Source organism: Myotis daubentonii, chromosome 3 (assembly GCF_963259705.1).
Source record: "Myotis daubentonii chromosome 3, mMyoDau2.1, whole genome shotgun sequence".
Classification (NCBI taxonomy): Eukaryota; Metazoa; Chordata; class Mammalia; order Chiroptera; family Vespertilionidae; genus Myotis; species Myotis daubentonii.
Genome location: NC_081842.1, coordinates 56,377,739 through 56,399,639, shown reverse-complemented (window position 1 = coordinate 56,399,639; position 21,901 = coordinate 56,377,739). Strand labels below are relative to the sequence as shown.

Sequence of the window (21,901 nt, the reverse complement as noted above, 5' to 3'; positions counted from 1 at the left end):
TCCTGCCTAGCTCAGGATGACCCAGGCCTGCACGTGAGAAGCGAGGGGAGACCGCACCTGACCAAAGCCACCATGGGGGCATGGAGCATGCGGAGGTGACTCCCCTCTTCCGAAGCTCGGGGAGCAGCTGTGACTGGCTCCGTGGCCTCCGTTTCTCTGCACTTATTAAATGGAAAGCCCTGCCCCAAAGGCATCTGTGGGCAGAGGTGGAATAAACTACAAAGGAGTGACCTGGACCAATAGCCAGAGGCATTTAATTACTGAGACTCTGTGGGAGTGTCCCTCTGTGAGCATCACCTCCCCCAGGAACTCTTGCCTGCGTCACGGGGCATGGTAGCCGAAGAGAGAATGAAATGTCCCGAGTCTGGCCGATGTGTCTGTGTTTGCTGGGAGTGAGTGAGAGGTGAGGGGAGCCCCCGAATCCGTGCTGGCAGCTGATCACCCAGGATTTAGAAAAGCTCCCGCCCTGGCTGCCTGGCTGGGGAGCAAGGAGGACCCAGTTTTCAAGCAGGTCCGGTGGCCCTCATGCAACCTTCCCTCCCCCCTGCCCCCCCCCCCCGCCCGCCCCCCGCCCCCGCCCATGACCACAGAACAGCTGTTCCAGCCCCAGGGCCTGGGGGGCACAGGAAGCTATAAAGCCCTCGGGAGCAGCAAGTAAACCTGTCCTGTGACCCTTCCTCTCAGAGCCCACTTCCCTACGGGAGCAGGAAAGAAACCGGAGTCTGGCAGGCGTCGTCCCTGGTTATTCCGGCCTCCAGCTGACACTGAAGGCTCCCAGTTCCTGGACTCCCCATTCTCCCACGCGGAGACGGAGATGGGAGAGGAAGGTCAGGGACCGAGCAGCCCTCCCTCCCGCCCAGTCCTGTTATTCAACCCTCATTGGGATGCTCCCGGTTCCTCAGCAGGGCAGCTGGTCTGACCCACTCTTTCAAACGGGCCACCCGGCCCCCACCCCAAACCCACCCACCCAGGGCTGCCCGATGCCAAGCCCACCAGGAGCACAGGGAAACAAAGCGCGGGTGGGCATGAGGTACAAAGCCCGGAGAGGGACAGGAACGGACAGTGCCGGAAGCTCACTGGGTCCTTTGTACTGGGCGTCCGTGCTCGCCGCACAGGCCGCACGCATGCTGATTTGTCAAGGCCAGCCCATGAGAAACCCGGCTCCCGGGGCTGGGCCTCAGTCAGTCCTGGTTGGTGTGGGGTGAGGGGAGGAAAACTAGGGGAAACCTGAAGTCACTGGAGAAGAGAACCTCATTGGATTGGGGGCTTTCAAGGTCTTACTGATGTAATACTTCTCTTTGAGGACATCCTTGTCCCTCACCCTGCCACCTCTCTGCTTCTTGCCCGGGCAGCCACCGCAGGAAGCAGAGGGAGCAGGAAAGCCCTGCCTGTGCAGTATTGGGCGCATTGCGAATCCCCGCGAGACGGTAACTCGTGTTATTCCCTCCATGATGAGGAGGCGATGATTAGTGAGATGAGCCGGTCGGAGGGAAAAGACTGTGGTTTGAGTTGCAAGTCCACTGCTTGTTAGCTGGGTGGTCTTGGGCAGGTCATCACACCCCCGAATCTCGGCTGCCAGCAGCAACGGGTGCAGCATCCGATCCCCACCTGAGCCGCAGGGGTGCGGAAGGAGTGTCAAGTCACTCCATCAACTGGGATCCCTGAGTGGAGGTCCAGTTCTTTGTTATCATGGTTTGCTCTGAGACGAGCCCTCTGAAACAGGCACGACAGAGCAGAATCACGGGCACCGAGAGGCCAGGTAAAGGTGATGTCAGAGAGCCCTGGCTTTGAACGTTCTCTTTGCTACTCACTGGCTGTGGTGCGCTGAGCAATTAACTCGATTCTATGTGCCTCGGTTTCTCTCATCTGTCAACATGAGTAACGCTATCTCCCTCCCAGGGAAGTTATTTGACTTGTTCACAAGGATGCCATTAGAAACTGCCAAGAGCCCGCCTGAATGAACCCAGGCGTCCGTGTGTGCCGCGCAGCCTCACTCTTCCTCTGCTCCGCTGCATCTGGTTCTCCATAAAGGGCCCTGTTTGGGTGGTTTTCACACATCATTCTTGAGCTTTCCTGACCCACTGCACCCCATAGTCCACCCACAGATCTATAAAACTCACACGTTTTGGGGTTTGTTTGTTTTTTGTTATTTCTGCCTCTTTCCATTTTTTCATAAGTATCTCCTTAGACCAGCGGTCGCCAACCAGTGGTCCGAGAACCTCTGGTGGTCCGCGAGGTCTGAAGGGTTGGCGACCGCTGCTTTAGACCCTGTGACTATGAGGCTTTTCTGTGTTTTTTTTGTTTGTTTGTTTTTATCATGACTTTTTAAAAATTGTTTTATTGCTTAAAGTATTACAAAGAGTATTATATAGTCTCCTTTTTTTTTCTCCCCTTGACCTTCCCCTAGCCTCCCATACCCGCCAGTGTCTTGTGTCCATTGGTTATGCTTATATGCATGCATACAAGTCCTTCGGTTGATCTCTTACCCACCCCCACAACCCTCCCCGGCCTTCCCCCTGTAGTTTGACAGTCTGTTTGATGTTGCTCTGCCTCTGAATCTATTTTTGCTCATCAGTTTTAATGGTCTTAATTATCCATAAATGAGTGAGATCATGTGGTATTTTTCTTTCATTGACTGGCTTATTTCACTTAGCATAATGCTCTCCAGTTCCATCCATGCTGTTGCAAATGGTAAGAATTCCTTCTTTTTTTACAGCAGCATAGTATTCCATCGTGTAGATGTACCACAGTTTTCTAATCCATTCATCTACAGATGGGCACTTAGGCTGTTTCCAGATCTTAGCTATGGTAAATTGTGCTGCTATGAACATAGGGGTGCATATATCCTTTCTGATTGGTGTTTCTAGTTTCTTGGGATATATTCTTAGAAGTGGGATCACGGGGTCAAATGGGAGTTCCATTTTTAACTTTTTGAGGAAACTCCATACTGTCTTCCACAGTGGCTGCACCAGTCTGCATTCCCACCAGCAGTGCATAAGTGTTCCCTTTTCTCCGCATCCTCACCAGCATTTGTCGTTTGTTGATTTGTTGATGATAGCCATTCTGACAGGTGTGAGATGGTACCTCATTGTTGTTTTGATTTGCATTTCTTGGATGATTAGTGACTTTGAGCATGTTTTCATATGTCTCTTGGCTTTCTGAATGTCCTCTTTTGGAAAGTGTCTATTTAGGTCCTTTGCCCATTTTTTTTATTGGATTGTTTATCTTCCTTTTGTTAAGTTGTATGAGTTCCCTATAAATTTTGGAGATTAAACCCTTATCGGTGATAACATTGGCAAATATGTTCTCCCATGCAGCGGGCTTTCTTGTTGTTTTGTTGATGGTTTCTTTTGCTGTGCAGAAGCTTTTTATTTTGATGTAGTCCCATTTGTTTATTTTCTCTTTAGTTTCCAATGCCCTAGGAGCTGTATCGGTGAAGAAATTGCTCCAGCATATGTCTGAGATTTTGTTGTCTTTGGATTCCTCTAGTATTTTTATGGTTTCTCATCTTACATTTAAGTCCTTTATCCATTTTGAGTTTATTTTTGTGTATGGTGTAAGTTGGTGGTCTTTTGTGTGTTTTTTTAAATTATCTGGATTAATTAATTTATCAAAATAACATAAATACAGGGTATCCCCCCAAAATTTATACACACTTTAACAGCTGATAGCTCAATTTTGAAAATGAAATGTATTTTTTTTTTTTTTTTACTCAATACATATTTATTGAATGAATGAATGAATGAATGAGTGGATGGATGGATGGATGTCTTTCTCCCTGGTTTAGCTAAGTTGACTTTGCCTGAAGTTCTCTTGGCATTCCCAAGACCAGTTTCCCCTGCTCTGACCTGGGCAAGCCACAGCCCAAATCTTGTCTATGGCATTGTGGGTTCAGATCTAAATAACTAGTGTCAATACAAGACATAAATACCCCCAGGTGGCGTAGATGAAAAATAACTTTTACACAGTTTGTCCTCTCAACACCTCCGCCTCCCTTTGCTGTAGTATGTTATGACTAGATGTGGGCAGCACCCAAACAGAGCAGACCATTCATCTCTTCAACAAGGGTTTGGTAGGCCACGGTGGGTGCTGAGGATGCCAGGGAGGGCAAAATGAAATGTATTTTAATAAACACTGCTTTTATAATTATTCAAAGTGTGTGTATACATTTTTGGGACACCATATATGTTGCTAAACTTGACAAGCATTAAAAATAAAATTTTATGGTGGGTGGGAGTGGCTGGGGAGGGGTCGATGGAAGGAAAAAGAGACATGTAATACTTTAAACAATAAAAAAATAAAAATAATTTTATTGGAAGTGCCTCTTTGATTATGAGTCTTTCCTTACCCCAATAGTTCATGTATATGTGAAATAATAATCCCTTTTTTGCTAAATAAGACAGAGATCAGTATTAATTCTATTCTTATTTGTTATTGGTATAGATTAAAGCACTCCCTCCAAAAAAACTTATTCACATAAATAGGAAGATGGAAATAGAAGTTTTGTTACAGCAACATCACCCTATTCCTGAATGCCCTCTGTGGTAATGCCATAAATAATCATTTTTTTTTTTTAACTGCCCTTGACCAGAATCGAACCTGAGACCCTTCAGTCTGCAGGCCGACGTTCTATTCACTGAGCCAAACTAGTCAGGGCTAAATAATCATTTTTAATGATATATCTGACAAGTTGAGGGGGCCCTCTTTCACTTTTCCTTTCTTTCTTTTCTTTTCCTTTTTTTTTTTTTTTTTTTTTTTTTTAGCAAAGATGCTTGAGGAAAAACCCGTCTTAGAAAAGATTTGTTACCCAGTCCCTCAAGTCCTTCTCAACATCGACACCATTATTTTGAATTGTCCTTTCAGTGGGGCAAGGCACCGTGGTCATGTTTGGATGGGTGAGGGCAAGCCCATGTGCTGTGAAGTAGATGAAGGGCAGTTGTGAAAGGGGAAGGGGGGGGGATCAACTATGGAATGTGAGAAACCCAGAAGACTGCAGTGTAACCAGCCATGCCCTCTCCCTACGTCTTTCTGAGCTGTTTCCTGGAGTCCACGCTGCCTGCCTGAGCCCAGTGCCCCGTCTGTGTCCTCATCACCCGTCTACCCTCCCTCGAGTCCTTGGTTTGGCACACAGCTGCACATCTTGACATACAACGCTTCTTCCCCATCATGCAGTCACATCCACCTAGTGCACACAAGGCACCCATGCCCTCCGTTCTGTAAAGTTCTCCATCCCATTTCATCAAACAGAAGAGGTGAGTGGATTTCTTCATATTTTACAGGAGGGAAAAGTGAGGATCCGATTATCCAAAGCATAGAGTGAGCTGTAGAAGACTAGGAATGAGGCCAGGACTCTCAGATCCCTGCCCGTCTTCTCCCACCTGATCTCATCCCTGCCCACTGGAAATAATAATGCCGTAAAACACCAAGGGCACAGAGTCAACCTGAGGAAGACAGGGGACAATGTGCTGAGGCCATCTATTGACTGGGGCTTTTCTTTTTTTTAAATTTATTTTTAGAGACAGGAAGGGAAAGGGAGAGAGAAACATCTATGAGAGAGCAAAACATTGACTGGCTGCCTCCTGCATGCCCCATATCAGGGATGGAGCCTGAAACCCGGGCTATGTGACCTGAGCAGGAATCCAACCAGCAACCTTTCGGTGCACAGGACGATGCCCAGCCGAGCCACACTGGCCAGGCCTCGCCCGGGGCTTTTAAACAAATCCATCTGGAACCTTGAAGATGACAACACAGGGCAGGCTCAGGAAAGCCCCCCAGGCTGATAAGTAGGAAGGCAGAATGCAAAACCCTGAAAGAATCTGATAAGTCACAGAAGTTATCAGAAGCCAAAGAATGATGGCCAGGGCTAACTGTGCCACATAAACGGAGAGGAGAGAGGACTCACCGTGTCCCCGATCTTCAGGCCCTCACACTTCCTCTGGTCAGGGTAGGACACGCCGTCCTGGCAGGTGGCAGTGAAGAAGAGGTTAAGGTCTTCAGGCTGGTCCCAGACTGACAGCTCCACCTTAGACCGGATGCTCTGGACAGAGAGAGAAGATGAGGCCCAAACCACTTAGTAATGGCCAGGATGCTTTCCACAGTGGCTCTCTGATGCCCACATGGCTTCCTCTCACTCAGGTAAGAGCCAGTGGGCTCATTTTGGTGTCCCTTTCTCTCCACACCCTCAGCCCGATCTAGCTAAACCTGCCTGAGGTCTCTGCTGGGAGCTCGGAGATGTTGGACATGGTCCACCTGCCATACGTCATTACTATCTGCTTCAAGGGATGATGCTCCAACCTGTTTGCCTCTCCAGCCACCTCTCCTCCCACCCTCAGCTTCAGACATGCAGCTCCTCAAACCCTCCCATCTCTCCATGTGCTCTCCAAACTGTGGGCCTTCACCCATGGAATAACATTCCTCTGCTCAGTGGCTCCTCTCCTCTCTTCCCCTGGCTGGCTCCTTCTCTTCCTTCCAAATCAGTTCAGCAGGCACTTTCCCCTGGAACCGTATTGTCCTTCTGGCCCAACCCCTCCCCGTCAGATGAGAGCCACCTGTAGGAGGCGGAACGGCATTATCAGAGAATAAAATCTTTTGTGTGGATTGTGTTCTCAAGACAGTAAGTGAATTGAAAATCAAGCCAAAATTTCCCATCAGAATAGAAGAAAAAAAAAACAACCCAAAAAAGGACTGAGAACATCAAGTGTTAGAAAGGTGCGGAGCAACTGAGGCCCTCGCATCCTGCTGGTGGAAGCGTCAATTGGTACAGCCTTTGAGAAAACCTTTCGGCAGCACCTACTCAAGCTCAGGCCAACCTCAGACCTGTCAATTCACCCAAGGACTATAGGCAACAGAGATGTGCACTAACCAGAAGGTAGGTACAAGGATGTTTATAGCAACACTGTCCATAACAGCTACCCAAATGCCTATCCATAGAATAGGTTTTACTTTTAAATGGGGGCGTGTTCACACAATACCACACAGCACTGAGAATGGATGAAACATGACTACATCTCACGACACAGATGAATCTCATAAAGATAACAATGCCCGAAAGAAGCCAGACACAAATGGCCTATATACTACATGATTCTATTTACATGAAATTCAAAACAGGCAAATTAATGGTTCCCCTTGGGGGACAGTAATGGGGAGGGGGGAGAGACAGGATAGGGACTTCTGGGTGCTAATAATATTCTGTGGTGGGTTTTTTTAGCCAGGTGCTGGATACTCAGGTGTATTTAGATTGTGAAACAGTTGAACAATTTTCTGTGTCTGTTAGTTTAAAAAATTGCCATTGAAATCTCAAAAGAGGATGTAATTTGGAGACTGAAACCAAATAAAGTAATTGGCTTATATTTAGGGGGTACACCTTACCCCCCAGATATTTTAGGCACTTAGCACGCTCAGCGTAGCAGGATGTGCGCACTCCAAGGGACTCAAGGACACCTGCCACCCAGGATCAACTGGTGGCTGGCTGACTTCTCAGGCGCCTTCCGGCAGCACACCACCGACAGAACAGGGGGCAGAACTGCCTCTTGCTCTCACGGAGTTTCCTTTCTGTCTTCTCTCTTCTTTTTTCATTTTGCTGAACACGTAGTATTAAACTTGTGTACGTTAAATATGCAGTTTTCCTAACAAATTAACAGCTGGTAAAAATAGTCTCTGTGAAAAACTCTCTTCCTTTGCAACAAATTGTGCAAGTGCATCTAAAACTCTAAAAATACTCTGTCTTAAATCCACTTCCTCTCGGAAGTGCCAGCCTGAACTGGAGAAGGTTGTGAGAGTGCCGCTCCACCCCCCCTCCCAACCCCGCACCACACACACACACACACACACACACACACACACACACACACACGCACTCTCCTGCTGGAAGTGATTAGCTATTCCCACCAAGTTGTGAATTCTAAGGGCCATATTATATTTCTCCCTGGGACTGAGCACAAGCTTTTGTTGATGGATGGAAGGATGGACAGTCTAATGGCAGCCACACTAAGGAGCTCCAGCCTAGTGGGAGAAACTTAAAGTTATTTTTGAAAGACTAGATAATTTTTAAAAATTTGACTAACTATGAGGATGAGGCAAAACAGTATGTCATGAAAGGGCTAGGTGGACTGGAGCTATGTAAGAAGTTTCCTGGTGAGAGTCACGTTAAAAATGGCCCTTGTGGTCCCGGCCCGTGTGCCTCAGCTGGTTGCAGCATAGCCCTGTGCACCAAAAGGTCTCGGGTTCAGTTCCCTGTCAGGGTACATAGGTTCGACCCCTGGTCAGGGCAACCGATCAATGTTTCTTTCTCACAAAGATGTTGCTCTCTCTCCCTCTCCCTAAAAAAAAAATCAATAAAAACATACATTTTTTTAAAAAAAGAAATATGGGCCTTATGGTTCACAAACAGGATGCTGTGAGGGAGTATCAGCGCTCCCCATGAAGATCCTGAACCTGGATGCGTCAGTGGAGAAAGAGCACTGGACTGGGGCTCCCAGTCTATGAACCAGTAACTATAACGGATGGAACCTGAATTCTATAGTCTCCTCTGGCCGTAAGATCCCAAATTTTGTGTTCTGGTCTGAAATTTATATTATTCCCGCTTGCTACACACTCTCTAAAACTGGAAACTGTCAAGATGTGAGAAGGGTAGGGATCATGGAGATGACTTAGTTCGGACCTCTCTTTCTACAGAAGTGGAGGCCAGAGAAAAGGGCTCATCCGGGGTCAGCTGTGCCAGAGGCGGGCAGGACCAGGATGGGGCCAGGCCCTCTGGCCCCCCACGGTGCTCTCTGTAATCACCACGCCCAGGACTTCTTTCTTGTAAACCTGGCTCTGTCTGAAGAGTGTGGATGGCCAGGTGTATTCTGCTTGTAGGGGTCAGTCTTCCCTAAAAGACTGAAATCCCAGAGGGCAGGGCTGTGTTCTGCTCAGTTTTATTCCCAAGGTCTAGCATGATGCCTGCCAGCTGTTAGCATGTACTTGCTGAATGCATGGGTGCATGGATACCGTGAAGGAACAGAAAACAAGACACAGTGGAGGGCCAAAGCCACAGGCAGTGCAGTTCTTCCACAGCAAGACTTAGGTGGGCTCCTGACCTTCAACCAACCCCTACCAGTTCTGCCCCTGCAGATGCTTCCTTACGCCTCATCCTCAGACTAGGAGACAGTGTTGAGAATGTCAGAAATTTGATGGCTATTAAGCACTCGGTCAGCCCAGGGCACATCTGCAACTGCTTTAAGTCAGGCAGCTGTGGTGTGGGTGGGAGCAGACTTTATGGCAACAGCAAAAAGAGAAACACATGCTCGGCGAGGAGCAGCTTACACCACGGCTCTGACGTCACCCTCCGCATGCAACGGCTGTGGTTTCCAGCTCCATCTGCTCTTTCCCACCCGGAGAAGAGGCCGCAGTTACTGCCCTCTGCGTCCTCGCTCCCCTTTCTCAGTGCGATGTGATGCAGGTGCTGTGTGTGTGCAGCCAGGGCCCCTCTGGGTGCTGGCAGGGGCCCTGTCACCAGCACCAGCTGTGCAGCGAAGCTCCACATCGCTGAACACCCTTCGGAGATTCGGGGATCTCTCTCAATGAAGAATTTGGCACAGCAAGAATAAATTTACAAATCAAAGCCCAGGGTTGAAGATTTCCCACTATGAAAATTGCATAGGACAGACTGGATTCTGCAAGATATTAAATTAAACATGCCCTTCCCATTTTGCTCCCTCCGCAGCCGAGCTAAATGCCGCAGCTATTTCATCTGTTACATATGTTCCAACCAAAATCTTTCCAGAATGTCCCCACAGATGGTCTGCCAGCAACTCTCGGGGGTAAAAGTCAACACCCTCACTTAGTCATGTGCTGTATGACTCATTTGAAATGCACCACAAACCGCTGAGACGGAAAGGTGACACAGAGAAATGCAAACAGTCCGGTTAGAGCGGGGCTTGGACCCTGGCCAGAGAGAAGAGCAGGTGAAAGGGTAGCCAGGGCTAACTGGGGCCTCTAGTGAGGCCAAGGCCAAAGCCACACCCACACCCACAGCCACAGCCACAATACATACACCCTCCACACACACCATACACATACACCCCCCATACACCATACACATACTACAGACATATGCACCACACAAACACCCCCACACACACCACACACATCATACACATATACCCCCATACACCATACACACACTACAGATATACACACCACACACATACACCTCCCATACACCATACACATCCTACAGATATACACACCACACACATACACCACGCACATCATACACATACTACAGACATACACACCACACAACCCCCCCATACATACACCACACACACCATACATACTACAGACATACACACCACATACATACCGCACAACCACACACACACACACCATACACACCACACACATACATATACTCCAACCACGCCCCCATCATACACAACCCCCCCACACCCCTACTACATACCTTACATACACACCACCACCCCCGCCTTTCTACACACACACACACACACACCACAGCAGAGGCCAGTGCTAGGCTCAACCCCAGGAAAAGTGCTAAAAATCCATGGGCTGCCCATTTGCCAGAAACACTGGCAAAATGAAACAGGTACTAAATCAGCATCGAGCACCAGCACACCCCACGGCTTCCACCACCAGGGCTTTGCTCCAGATTCCCTGCCATTTCACATCTCTATACTGAATATCTTACTTTAAAATTCCACTGGGGGGGAGGGGGGGTAGAAGAAGGCAACGGCCACACGTCCACCTATGCAGAGTGAGGGTCTGTTCCATATCGTGACGGTGGTGATAGATTTGCAGGTAGGTACGTACGTGTGTCACAACTTAAACTGTACACTTTCCATCTGTACAGTTTATCCTGTGTTCATTGTCTCCCAATAGAGCTGCTTTAAAACTGTCCGCTGAACTTGACTAGTCATTGTGGATCATATGCCAGAATTGCCCATTTGAAAAAAGTTGAGTTTCAAATGTTCATTCATCCATTGTATGTCTCATTCCCTAGCGGGTTCTCTTTTAGGAACCGGTTTAGCTCAGACTCAAGTTACAGAGCGAGGTTCCCACAAATCCTCGGCGGTTCACCCCAGCTCCACACGCAGCTCCCCGGAAAAGGTCGTTCTCTATTCATCCCGTCCCGGCTCCTCAGCAGCGGAGGGCTCCCCACTCCTCTCCTGCCCCCACACAGACAGAGCACGCTTCCCCAGGCCCCTGGATCTCTGTAAAGAACACAAATTCGTGTATCATGATCCTGCTCAGAGCCAACGCAATGGGGCTCAGAGAGAGAATGCTGCCAGCACGTGCGGTTCCCACCCGGGGGACCTCCAACAACGCCACGCTCCCCGGTTCCCAGCAGCCCCCCGCAAGTGTGGGTAGTTTCACAGGCAGGTACGTGTGTCAGAGCTTAAACTGTACCCTTTCCATCTGTACAGTTTATTATGTGTTCATGGTCTCCCATAAAGCTGCTTTAAAACTTTCCACTGAATTTGACTAGTCATTGTGGATCGTATTCCTTAGCTGCACAGCGCTGACTGAGCTGTGTTTTTCATTTCTGGCCAACACCTCCCAGCCAGGTCTATGCACCTGGGTGTCCTTATGCCCTCCTTTATCAAAGGCAGGAGGAGCTGAGAGCCTGCGCCTTCACCAGGAAATGCCCTCAGGGAGGCCCAGAGTCTGTCATCGCCCACAGGGGCTGACTCAGGAGCTGGGGACGAAAATGCTGGGAGGTGGCTCCTCCCCAGCAGCTCAGGAGAAAATCCTCACCCCACCCCAGAGCTTGAGAGGTGGTTGCTCTTCAGCCATTGCTCCCTCAAAGGCCCTGTCTCAGGAGGAGGCAAGCTGTGGTCACCCCACCAGTGAGAACAGGTCCAACAGCAGCCCCCTCCCAATCCAGACCCCAGGAGGATGGGGGGGACAACCCAGGTACGGTTCCAGCTCTTGCATTGCCTTCTTTCTCTTTTTTGTCCTTACCCAAGGACATGCTCATTGATTTCAGAGAGAGGAAGGGAGAGAGAGAAACATTGATGTGAGAGAGAAACATCCATCAGTTGCCTCCCATATGCTCCCCAGCTGGGGTCCAAACCCACAATCTAGGCATGTGCTCTGACCGGGAATCGAACCAGCCACCTTCTGGTGCGCAGGATGATGCTCCCACCCTCTGAGCTAGCTGGCCAGGGCTCACTCTGACTTCTTCAGTTCAGTGCCCACAGCTTGTTCCCAAGAGGTTCACAGGGAGGGAGGGGCCTTGAAAAGAGGACAACGCTCAGCAGCCCAGGCCCCCTCCCTCCTACACACTCTCTCTTCTCAAATGCTCTCTCAGTTCATTACATTTCCATCCACTGGAAATCTGAAAGTCACTAAGCATAACCTGGAAACCCTGTCTTACTGGGATCTTGGTTGTGAGGTGACCAATGGATCCAGCGAAAATTTAGAGGTCAGAGATCAGAGAAGAGGATGTTAGTATGTGGGGAGTGGGGTACGAGAGGAGAAGGAAGTCTCCAGTTTCTCTCAATAGGGAGTGAGGAGTTAGGAGGAGGAATCGGAGAATTTGTGGAGAAGAGGACCCTTAGCTGTAACAGAAGGTGGGGGAGGGAAGAAGGACCAGCCACAAACCCTCGCTGTCCCCCAACTCACACCAAAGCTCCAGGAGCTCAAGGGAGGGCCGCCCCGCCCCCCTGCCCTCAAGCTCTAGGGCTCCTCCAGCAGCAGGGACGAGGGCACCCCCTATGGCTCTAGTCACTCAGAAAAGGGCTGGAGCAGTAGATTGAAAAATCAACACTGGGAAAGGCTGAGCTCCAAATGCTCATCTGTCAATCAGTTGTGGCGGGAAAGATGGTTCATCTCACACATGGGATGGCACAGTGGCTAACTGGGCTCCCAGAACTAATGGTGGTACTTAGACTACACTTACTCTATGTATAACTTTGTTTTAAACAGAAGACACACTCTGAATCTTGTTTGGGAGTTACCTGGCCCTGTGAAGGGCAAGGTGGGTCCTGGGAACTTCACAGGGAGCGGACAGCTGAGAGCATATTAGTACCTCCCAGCACAAGAACCTGTGCCCACCACTTTCCTGGGGTGGCGGGGGGAAGAGTAGGTCTGCCCAGCCCAGCCAGTGTGGCTCAGTGGTTGAGCATCGACTTACGAACCAGGAGGTCACGGTTCGATTCCCGGTCAGGGCACATGCCTGGGTTGCAGGCTCTCTCCCTAGTAGGGGGTATGCAGGAGGCAGCTGATCAATGATTCTCTCTCATCATTGATGTTTCTATCCCTATCTCCCTCTTCCTTCCTCTCTGAAATCAATAAAAATCTATTTATTAAAGGAGAATAAAGAGGAGGGAGGTGTGGGAAACACAGACAGTCAGTTTGGGGTGTGGAAGTGACTCCTAAGCCACGTCTGTAAATGCTGCAATAGCAGAGCCAAGCTATGCAATGGCTTACAATAGCACATTATCTCCCAGATCCACCCAGGCTCCTCCAATTACAGTCAGATCCCGAGTGTGTAGGCAAAGACCTATTATTGATTCTTCTCGGGTCTTCTACCCCATTTCAGTTTGCAGCTCTGAGCTAAGCTCCATGAGCCTGGGGAATTTCAACTGTCCTGCCACTGTGAGGTGACACCTGTGTGCGTGCTCCTCCCGTCTTCCCACAGGGAGCACAGTGGCGGGATCGCCTAGGCAACTGGTGGGTGGAGAGTACCTGTGCCCACCCAAGCGAGATGCTACAGTGGGACCTGGGGTATCACGCAGTCAGAACCTGCATGGTCAGGGGCCGCGGGCTGAGTCTGACTGAGCATCCACAGCTCACAGGGACCAGCTGATGATGAGAGTCAGGTTGGCAGAGGGGAGGGGAGGAGAAGCTTCAAGCCAGATGGCCTTCTCCACCCCGAATCTGAGCAAAGGCGGAAGGCACCAAACTCAAGAGGCAAGAGTCAGGAAGCCGAGCCGAGCACGCTGGCATGGTGCGCTGCCCACCTGAGTCCAGGCAGCTCCCGGAGCCTCAGGGGAAGAGGGTTGGGGTGGAGGTGGGGATCGGGAAGAAACTGATGACTTACACTGTACGCATTGATGATCAGTTGAATGATATTTTTAGAGTCTCCGTGTAAAATCTCCACCGTTGTTCCGGGTATCAGGGCTGTAAAATTCTTGGGGGGGGGGGGGGGGGAGAAAAAAGAAGTCAGCCCATCTGCCCTTCCATGCCATCAGAGTGAACCCTGCTCTAGAATGGAAGGGGACCCCACGCTGGTCTGCCACTCTCTCACACCACACACTGGAGAGGAGGCCACAAGGAAAGGTGAAAAGAACTGCGCAGGGAAACGGGCATTGCCGTAGGCTGTGCGACACCCATTCCTGAAGGTCTAGACCTGTTCCTACAGCATAAGCCATGCTCCTTCTTGGAGACCCCGTCCCCTGGCATATGACAACTCTGAAAGTCCCTCCTCCAAGGCCAACACATTCTACCCTATTTCCCGCCAGCTCTCCCCTCGTCTGCATAGCTATTCCCGGGATCAGCTCAAGGATGCCCTCAATCTGCTCAGCCTCTTTCCCTAGCAGGGACCAGAGACGTGAACGGTGCCCTCTGGGGATCTCTGGGTGAAGTCCTGCCACAAAGCAGGCGGCCTGAAGTGGTTGCCTTTTCTCTTTCAGTTGTACTAACACCTGAGTAGGCCACTTAGTAAAGTGACAGAAACTCTAGAAACACCCTCCGCCCTCAGCCTGTCGTGGGCGCCTCCCTGAGCAAGGTGTCCCTGGTTCTGAGCAAGGACGGCTCAGCCAAGGTGGACATCTTCCCGCCTGTGCACCTGGGACACACCCAGCACAGTCTGCGTGCCTGGTCCTCTAAACACACTCTTTGCAGATGGGTATGTGTTATCCTGCAACCTTCCACCAAACAAAAAAGAAAAACAATCCCCTTCCCTCGCTTTCATCTTCTAAAATGGGTTCAGACTGAAAGAAGATGAAGAGCTCAAGAACATGTAAGTGGCCCTTTATCGGCAGTGATCTCAGGCAGGAGCGGGAGATAAACGTAGTTAGACAAAGGCTCCTGGTGGGCATTTAGAGCGGGAAGGAGAAGGGACCAGGGCCAGCTGTTCCAGGGTGGGGACGAGGGTCCCATAGCCTCTCAATTCCAAGGATGTCGGAGGCGAGCTGGGCTTACGGTTAGCTTAGATGCGCTCCCTGAGCAACTCGAGGGAGGCGAGTGCTCGTTCCCCATGCGCCTGTGACTGTGGGAAAAGCACGCTCACCAGGGGAGTTACTCTGATGGTCCATGGAAGGACCTGGAAATAGTCTCTTTTAGACAGAACAGATTCACACACAGACTGCTCTGTTCCCTCAAGACATCTCGTTTCCTTTGGGAGTTCCGGTCCCAGGCTAACCCATGTCCCCCCGGACTCTGTGGGCAAGGCAGGGAAGCTCAGGAGAACTGGAGCTAGTGACCAGCCTGCTTCGATGCCTTCGCTTTCTTCCTGTGCATTTTCACTCTATACTGTCCTTCCCCACCAGAGTGTGCACCCCCTTCCCTCTCCTACCGTGTGTTTCCATTTCATCATCTGAGAAGCGAGAATTCATATTTCCCAAGTTTTTCTCAAGATTAAATGAGATGCCACATGTTTACATTCCTTATAAAGGTATACACTGCTGGGTAAATTGCTTTAACACGGATATTTTCCACAAGAACAAGACAGGGCTATAATCTTCCCCACCCCCACCTATAATCCTCCCCACCCCGCCTCCTGTGGCCTGCCCCACACACAGAGTAGGCCTGTTAACACGCCTCCCCCCACATTCTAGACTCCCATTCACCTTAGGGTCAGCATGGCCCCCAGGATTAGGACACCAGTTTCCCTCCCTCCCTCCAGGTGTACCTTGTAGAGCCCATAATGGTTTTTCGTCACCGCAAAGATGAGGTTGATGTTGTTCTCCGCCAACTTCTCTCCCAGCAAGGCGAGGGATGGGTAGTCCTAGGTCCAACGCAAGAGTCAAGCTGTGACACTTCTAACAGGTGAGACATTGCCAGCTCCAACGTGCACTCAGTCACTCACCGCCGGCCATGAAAAGCATCTTCCCCTGGCAGCCCCTCCACCACCCAGCCCCGGCGGCGGCTTCCTCTGAGGACAGGTGCAGAGGAGACCCTCCAGAAACTAGATCACACTCCCCCCGCCCCACCCAGAATGGGGTGGTGATGAATGGCTGTCCCATACCTGGCCCGTGTTACCATCCTTTCAGCAGGGAAGGGGCAAAGTTGGGAGGCCCCCTAAGAACAGCCACCACATCCTCCCATCTACCATCAGCACCTATCACCTTTCCTCTCTCCCTAAGACCTTTCCTCTTGATCTCCCTGGCTCATTCTCCTTTACGTAGACCTCACGCTTGGGCCTGCCTGTGCCCCGACCCCTTGAGTCCTGCTGAGTCCTGCTCATGGCTCAGAAAGGCAGAGAGGCTGCTGACCTCTGCACCAAAAGTTAGGCCATGGCGGGGGCCGGGGGTGGGGGTGGGGGTGGGGGATGGTGGGATACAAGCTGGGAGGGTGGGAGGAGGCTGAGAGGCACTTTAACAGTGTCCTGAAGGATTTTAAGGGCTAATGACGGGCACAGGGGCCCATTTCAGCCCTATAGTTCCCAGGTTCTACAGCTAGGAGTCCTTCTCCTAGACCCCATTATTCGTGGGTAATATGAAGGCTTGGACACTGGCCACCTCTTGAAACTGGAGAAAATGGGCTTGTCCAGCAAAGAAAATTAGAAAGAATTCCTTTCTAGCCAGATACCAGAATGGTTCGGGAAGGAAGAAGGCACAGATTTATTATTTTTTTAATTGAATAGTAATTTAATTGAATAGGTCTTGGTAATTACTGGGTCTGGGTGATGGGAATGTGGGAATCCATTTTGCTGGTCTATTGATCATGATCTATGTCTGAAGTTTTACATAAATTCTTTTAAATTGCAGGGTCCTGGTCGTAGGTCACTGGGAGGGGAAGGTCCCTGGGGCCTCCCATTCCACGCAGGACGCCCCCTCCTGACACTGACGGAGCCCAGTGCTCAGAGCTCGCTCCTAGAGTCAGGAAGCTTTGGCTTGGTGTGTCCTGTAACTTCCATCCCAGCTTTTATCTCTGCAGGAGCACGGGCCCCGCCTCCTCTAAGATCACCTCTCCCCTCTGAGCTTTATCCCGTCTCCCCGGATCACCCCTTCCCTCAGGGAAACACTCCCACTTGGGTGCACAATGGCAGAAAGATGACCCAGTGGCAGCAAGTGCTCCCAGTCGAAGAGGAGTTCCGGAAGCCCCGCTGGGGAAGATGGACCAATGAAACCCCATCCCCACCAAGGTCATGGGCAAGGTCACAGGCGGCGCTGGGGCCCAGCCCTCACCATCTGGTTGGATGCGGTGTACTCGTTGGCCTCGTTCAGGTGGCACCGGCCATCGTGTGGCTGCACCAGGCCCCCCAGTTTTCCGTCCAGTGCGATGTGGGGCACGTCGTCCGTTGTGAAGACCAGCAGGTGCAAGGCGTCCTTTCGCCAGCCGATCTTCTCCTGAGGAGCAGACGGTGGGTGGCTGCAAAGTCTTTCTGGGCACTACCAACGCCTTCCCGGAGCTTCAGACAAGGCACTGGCCCGTCTCCAGGGGATATGGTCTAAGTCAGAGGCACTCCCCCGTGTACTGGGGGCACTGTTAAACACTGGAGAGGAACCCCCAGAGCTCAGAAGAGACACAGCCTGGACTGGGGAACCCTAAATGCATGGCTCACATAGGCCCAGGTGCCTGGAACCCTCCCTCCAGCCCATCACACTCCTCCCTGCCCCTTTCAGTTTACTCCCGGGGCTGCTTCCCCTTCTAGCCTCACCTGTTATGCCTTCCCCAGAACAGCCTTCCTCCCAACTCTCACAACACACTTGGGCCGGCTGGCTTGTCTGAGATGACAAGGAAGTCAACACCTCAGTTCCCGGATTAGACGGAATCGCTCAGAATGAAGTGCTCGAATGACCCACAGAGCCGCCTTTAGAGCAGCGGTTCTCAACCTGTGGGTCGCGACCCCTCTGGGGGCCGAACGACCCTTTCACAGGGGTCACCTAAGACCATCGGAAACACATATATAAATTACATATTGTTTTTGTGATTAATCACTGTGCTTTAATTATGTTCAATTTGTAACAATGAAAATACATCCTGCATATCAGATATTTACATTACGATTCATAACAGTAGCAAAATTACAATTATGAAGTAGCAACGAAAATAATTTTATGGTTGGGGGTCACCACAACATGAGGAACTGTATTAAAGGGTCGCGGCATTAGGAAGGTTGAGAACCACTGCTTTAGAGGATTTGGTAAAATGGGCCGTCCTCCATGCTGGCAGCTGTAAACCACTCCCATCACTAACTGACCCACTCTGGTGTTTAGTTCATTCAGATAAGCTCTTTCCCCCTTCGCTGCTTCACTACAGGGAATGCACCCACGCTTCAGCCGAAGGCACAGCTCAATGCCGACTGCACTGCGATGGGAGGACTCTGCTTCTCGTAGTTAGCCACTTGCAGCCCCAACGCTACACAAAAACACTCCCACTCATTATTGGGAGCAGCTACTGGCACAGAGAAATAAAAACTGAGGGACGGTTGCCGTCTTACTAATCTTACTTATCTTAATGAAAGGGCATCCCAAAATACATTGGTAGCAGGGCAGATGTATGAAGGATTTAAACACTGTTGAGACTGGATACCGAAATGAGGACTGACTGGACTCACGGACTTGACAATGAAAAACTATTGCTCTTACGGCAGCTGAGGGGTTGAGGGTTTCTTCCTCTCTGTCTTTTCACCTTAGTGATGGATAAAACAGCCTTCCAGAGCTGTGATGTTTTCTCACTTGTTCCGAAAGCAGCATGGAAATAAACAATTTTTTTTTAAATCATGGAAAGTCAGAGTAACATGAGGGAGAAAAGGGGTTTGAAAAAAAAAAAAGGTGAGTGAGGACAGAAAGCCAGGGGCCTACTATGAACAAGGAACTTAACCTTTTGGGGAATCAGTTCCCTTGACTTTGAACATTCATCCAGCATATAATTACTGACATCCCACTGTGTGCCGGGCCCCAATGAAGGCACTGGGTCTAGGCAAAGATTTCTTAGATAAGACAGTTCATAGGATAAATATACCGATGAACTGGATTTCATCACACTTGTTGTATATCAGTAGTTTGTTACTTGAAGAGCTTACAGTCAAATGGACGTGCTATGTCAATGGAGACTGGGGGCGAAGGAGCAGGGAAAGACTTCCAGGGCAGATGAAACTCAACCTGAGCTGAGAGGATGAGGAGGACTCTTCAAGGAAGCTGGAAGAAGAAACGAGGCAGAAGGGGGTGAGGGGTAGTCATTCTACGCACTAGCAAGGGCAAAATGAGGAGGCGGGCATGTTTTGGGGACATGGAGTAAGAAACCTAGAAGGCCTTTACAGGAATAAAATTCTAAGCCACGACTTACTAATTCATGGGGTTAGACGTTGAGATGGCAGCTCCCATTGGTGGCAGGATGGGGCGGGGGCGGGGGAGTAAAGGATGCAGCCATAAGGAGGTTCTGGGATGCTGGTGATATTCTGTTTCATGACCTGGTGTTTCCACCTTGTGAAAATTTGTTGAAATGCGTACTTAGGCGAAGTTTTCTACATGTATATTATACTTTGATAAATAGCTTAAAACTTTAAAATAAATAAAGCAATAATTATAATCCATGGAGTGTGGAAGGGAGGGAGGGAGGGAATCCATGGGGGATAAAGCATAATCAAGAGATATAAACCAGCAAGATGTTTTTTTTGTTTGTTGTTTTTTTTTTTTTTTTAAGGAAAAATGAGGTTTTGTTATCCAGAAGGGCACAGCAATAAACACCCTCCCCTGAATGTAGAAGACCAACCTTTAATTTGACCAGGTGTTTTAAGAACCTTAGAGAAAGCTAGAAACCTGAATAAATGGACAGAGAGATCATTTTCATAGATTGCGAGAGTTAATGTTGCTGAGATGCTGTTTCTCCTATAGATTTGACACAATCCCAATCAAAAGCCAGAAGACCTTTTTGAGAAAATGACAATCTGATTCTCAAATTTATACGGAAAGGCAAACAATGAAGACGAGCCAAACAATTTTTAAAAAGAACAACAAAGCTGGGGGACTCGTTACTTAAGATCGAGGCTTTTTGTAAAGCAACAGTAATCAAGACAGTGTGGTAGTCACAGAAGGACAGACACACAGACCAGTGGAACAGGACGGAGAGACCAGAAATGGACCCACACTTATATGGGCAACTCAACGGAAGGTATTGGATCAATCAGACATCCATAAGCAAAATAATGCCCAACCCATACATCTCACTAAATGTAAAAATTAACTCAGAGTAGATCACAGACCTAAAACTATAAAACTTCTGAAGAAAACCAGAGAAACCCTGTGCAACCTTGGGCTAGGCAAAGGTTCCTTAGAGAAGATAGTTCATTGGATTAAAAAACTGATGAACTGGACTTCATCAAAATTAGAAACAGCTCCTCTTTGAAAGATACCATTATCTTTCAAATGGTAAAGATACCATTAAGAAAATGAAATGACAAGGCATAGATTGGGAGAAAATACTTGCAAAAAAACCCCACAACAATTTGATAAAATATATAAAACTCTCATAGGTCAATAATAATAAGAAAACAAATAACTGAATTTAAAAAGATAGAGACTTGAGCAGACATTTCACCAAAGAAGAGATATGGATGGAAATAAACACATGAAAGGATCCTCGCCATCATGAGTCATTAAGAAAATGCACACTAAAACCATAATGAGAGAGCTATTCCAATGGCAAATAAGCCAACACTCATAATACCCAGTAACAGTGAGGATGTGGGAAAATGGACCCCTCATCATTGCTGCTGAGAACACAGCATGTCTCAGCAAGTGGAAAACAGTCTGGCAAATTCTTATAAAGTCAAATACACGCTTCCCATCAACCCAGCAATCCCCCTCTTTGGCATTTACCCAAGAGAAGTGAAAACGTACGATCACCTACAAACCTCTCTGCAAATATTTACAGCAGCTATTTAGAATGACCCAAAACTAGGAACAACCCAATTGCCCATCTAGTGGCAAACACAGCGACACACTGCAGTGTACCTGTACAATGGGTACTACTCAGGAATGAGAGAAGCAAACTACCGAGACACAGCAGGTTGGATGAATCTCAGAAGCAGTAAGTGAAAAACGCCTGACTCAAAAGGCGCTGTGCTAACTCCATTCATCTAGTATTCAGGAACATACAAAAATGTAGGGACAGGAAACAGATGGGTGGTTGCCAAAGTCTGAGGGTGAAGGGAGGCTGGACAATAAGGGATAACTAGGAGACTGGTGATGGGAACGATCTGTAGCTTAACTGTGGGGTGGCTCTAAGACTTCTTGCATAAAAAGGGTGAATTTTACTCTATAAAGTATCCCTTAATAAACCTGACTTTTAAAAAACGCTTACTGAGGTCTATAGCTGTTGGTTCAGTGATTCTACTTCAGGGGACTCTCAGCAAGAAGAATTCTGAAAAATGCAAAACAGTATTTTTACCAATTGTGACAAAAAAAGGGGAAGACATGAACATCCCACTATTTGAGAACAAATAAGTAAATGGAGATAACTCCTCTGTGGCCATTAGAAATTATGCTCATGAAAAGTATGAAATTATGTATAAACATGTACAAATAAAGTGAAAAAATAAAGACTGCAGCACTGCAATTGCAAATGATGCAAAAAACAAGCATCACTTTCTACTAAAAAGACAGTCAAACAAAATACACCGTAATGGGGTTGGAGTTAAGATTATGGGCAATCTCTTTTTCTTTTTTCCAAATTGTCTTTAATTGGCAAGTACGACTTTTCCAAGACTGGGCTCTGGGTGTTG

At 48.9% G+C, this 21,901-nt stretch overlaps 1 protein-coding gene across 2 annotated transcripts in view; it reads right to left on the bottom strand.

Moving 5' to 3' along the window:
• Positions 1-21,901, bottom strand: part of ITGB5 (integrin subunit beta 5) — a 111,964-nt gene that overhangs the window by 32,566 nt on the left and 57,497 nt on the right. For both annotated transcript variants that reach the window (XM_059687606.1, XM_059687605.1), the window contains exons 6-9: positions 17,361-17,522; positions 15,863-15,958; positions 14,051-14,140; positions 5,903-6,037 (exon numbers count right to left, since the gene is read on the bottom strand). In XM_059687606.1, coding sequence (XP_059543589.1) covers positions 5,903-6,037; positions 14,051-14,140; positions 15,863-15,958; positions 17,361-17,522 — 483 coding nt within the window. The remainder of the gene's footprint in view (positions 1-5,902; positions 6,038-14,050; positions 14,141-15,862; positions 15,959-17,360; positions 17,523-21,901) is intronic.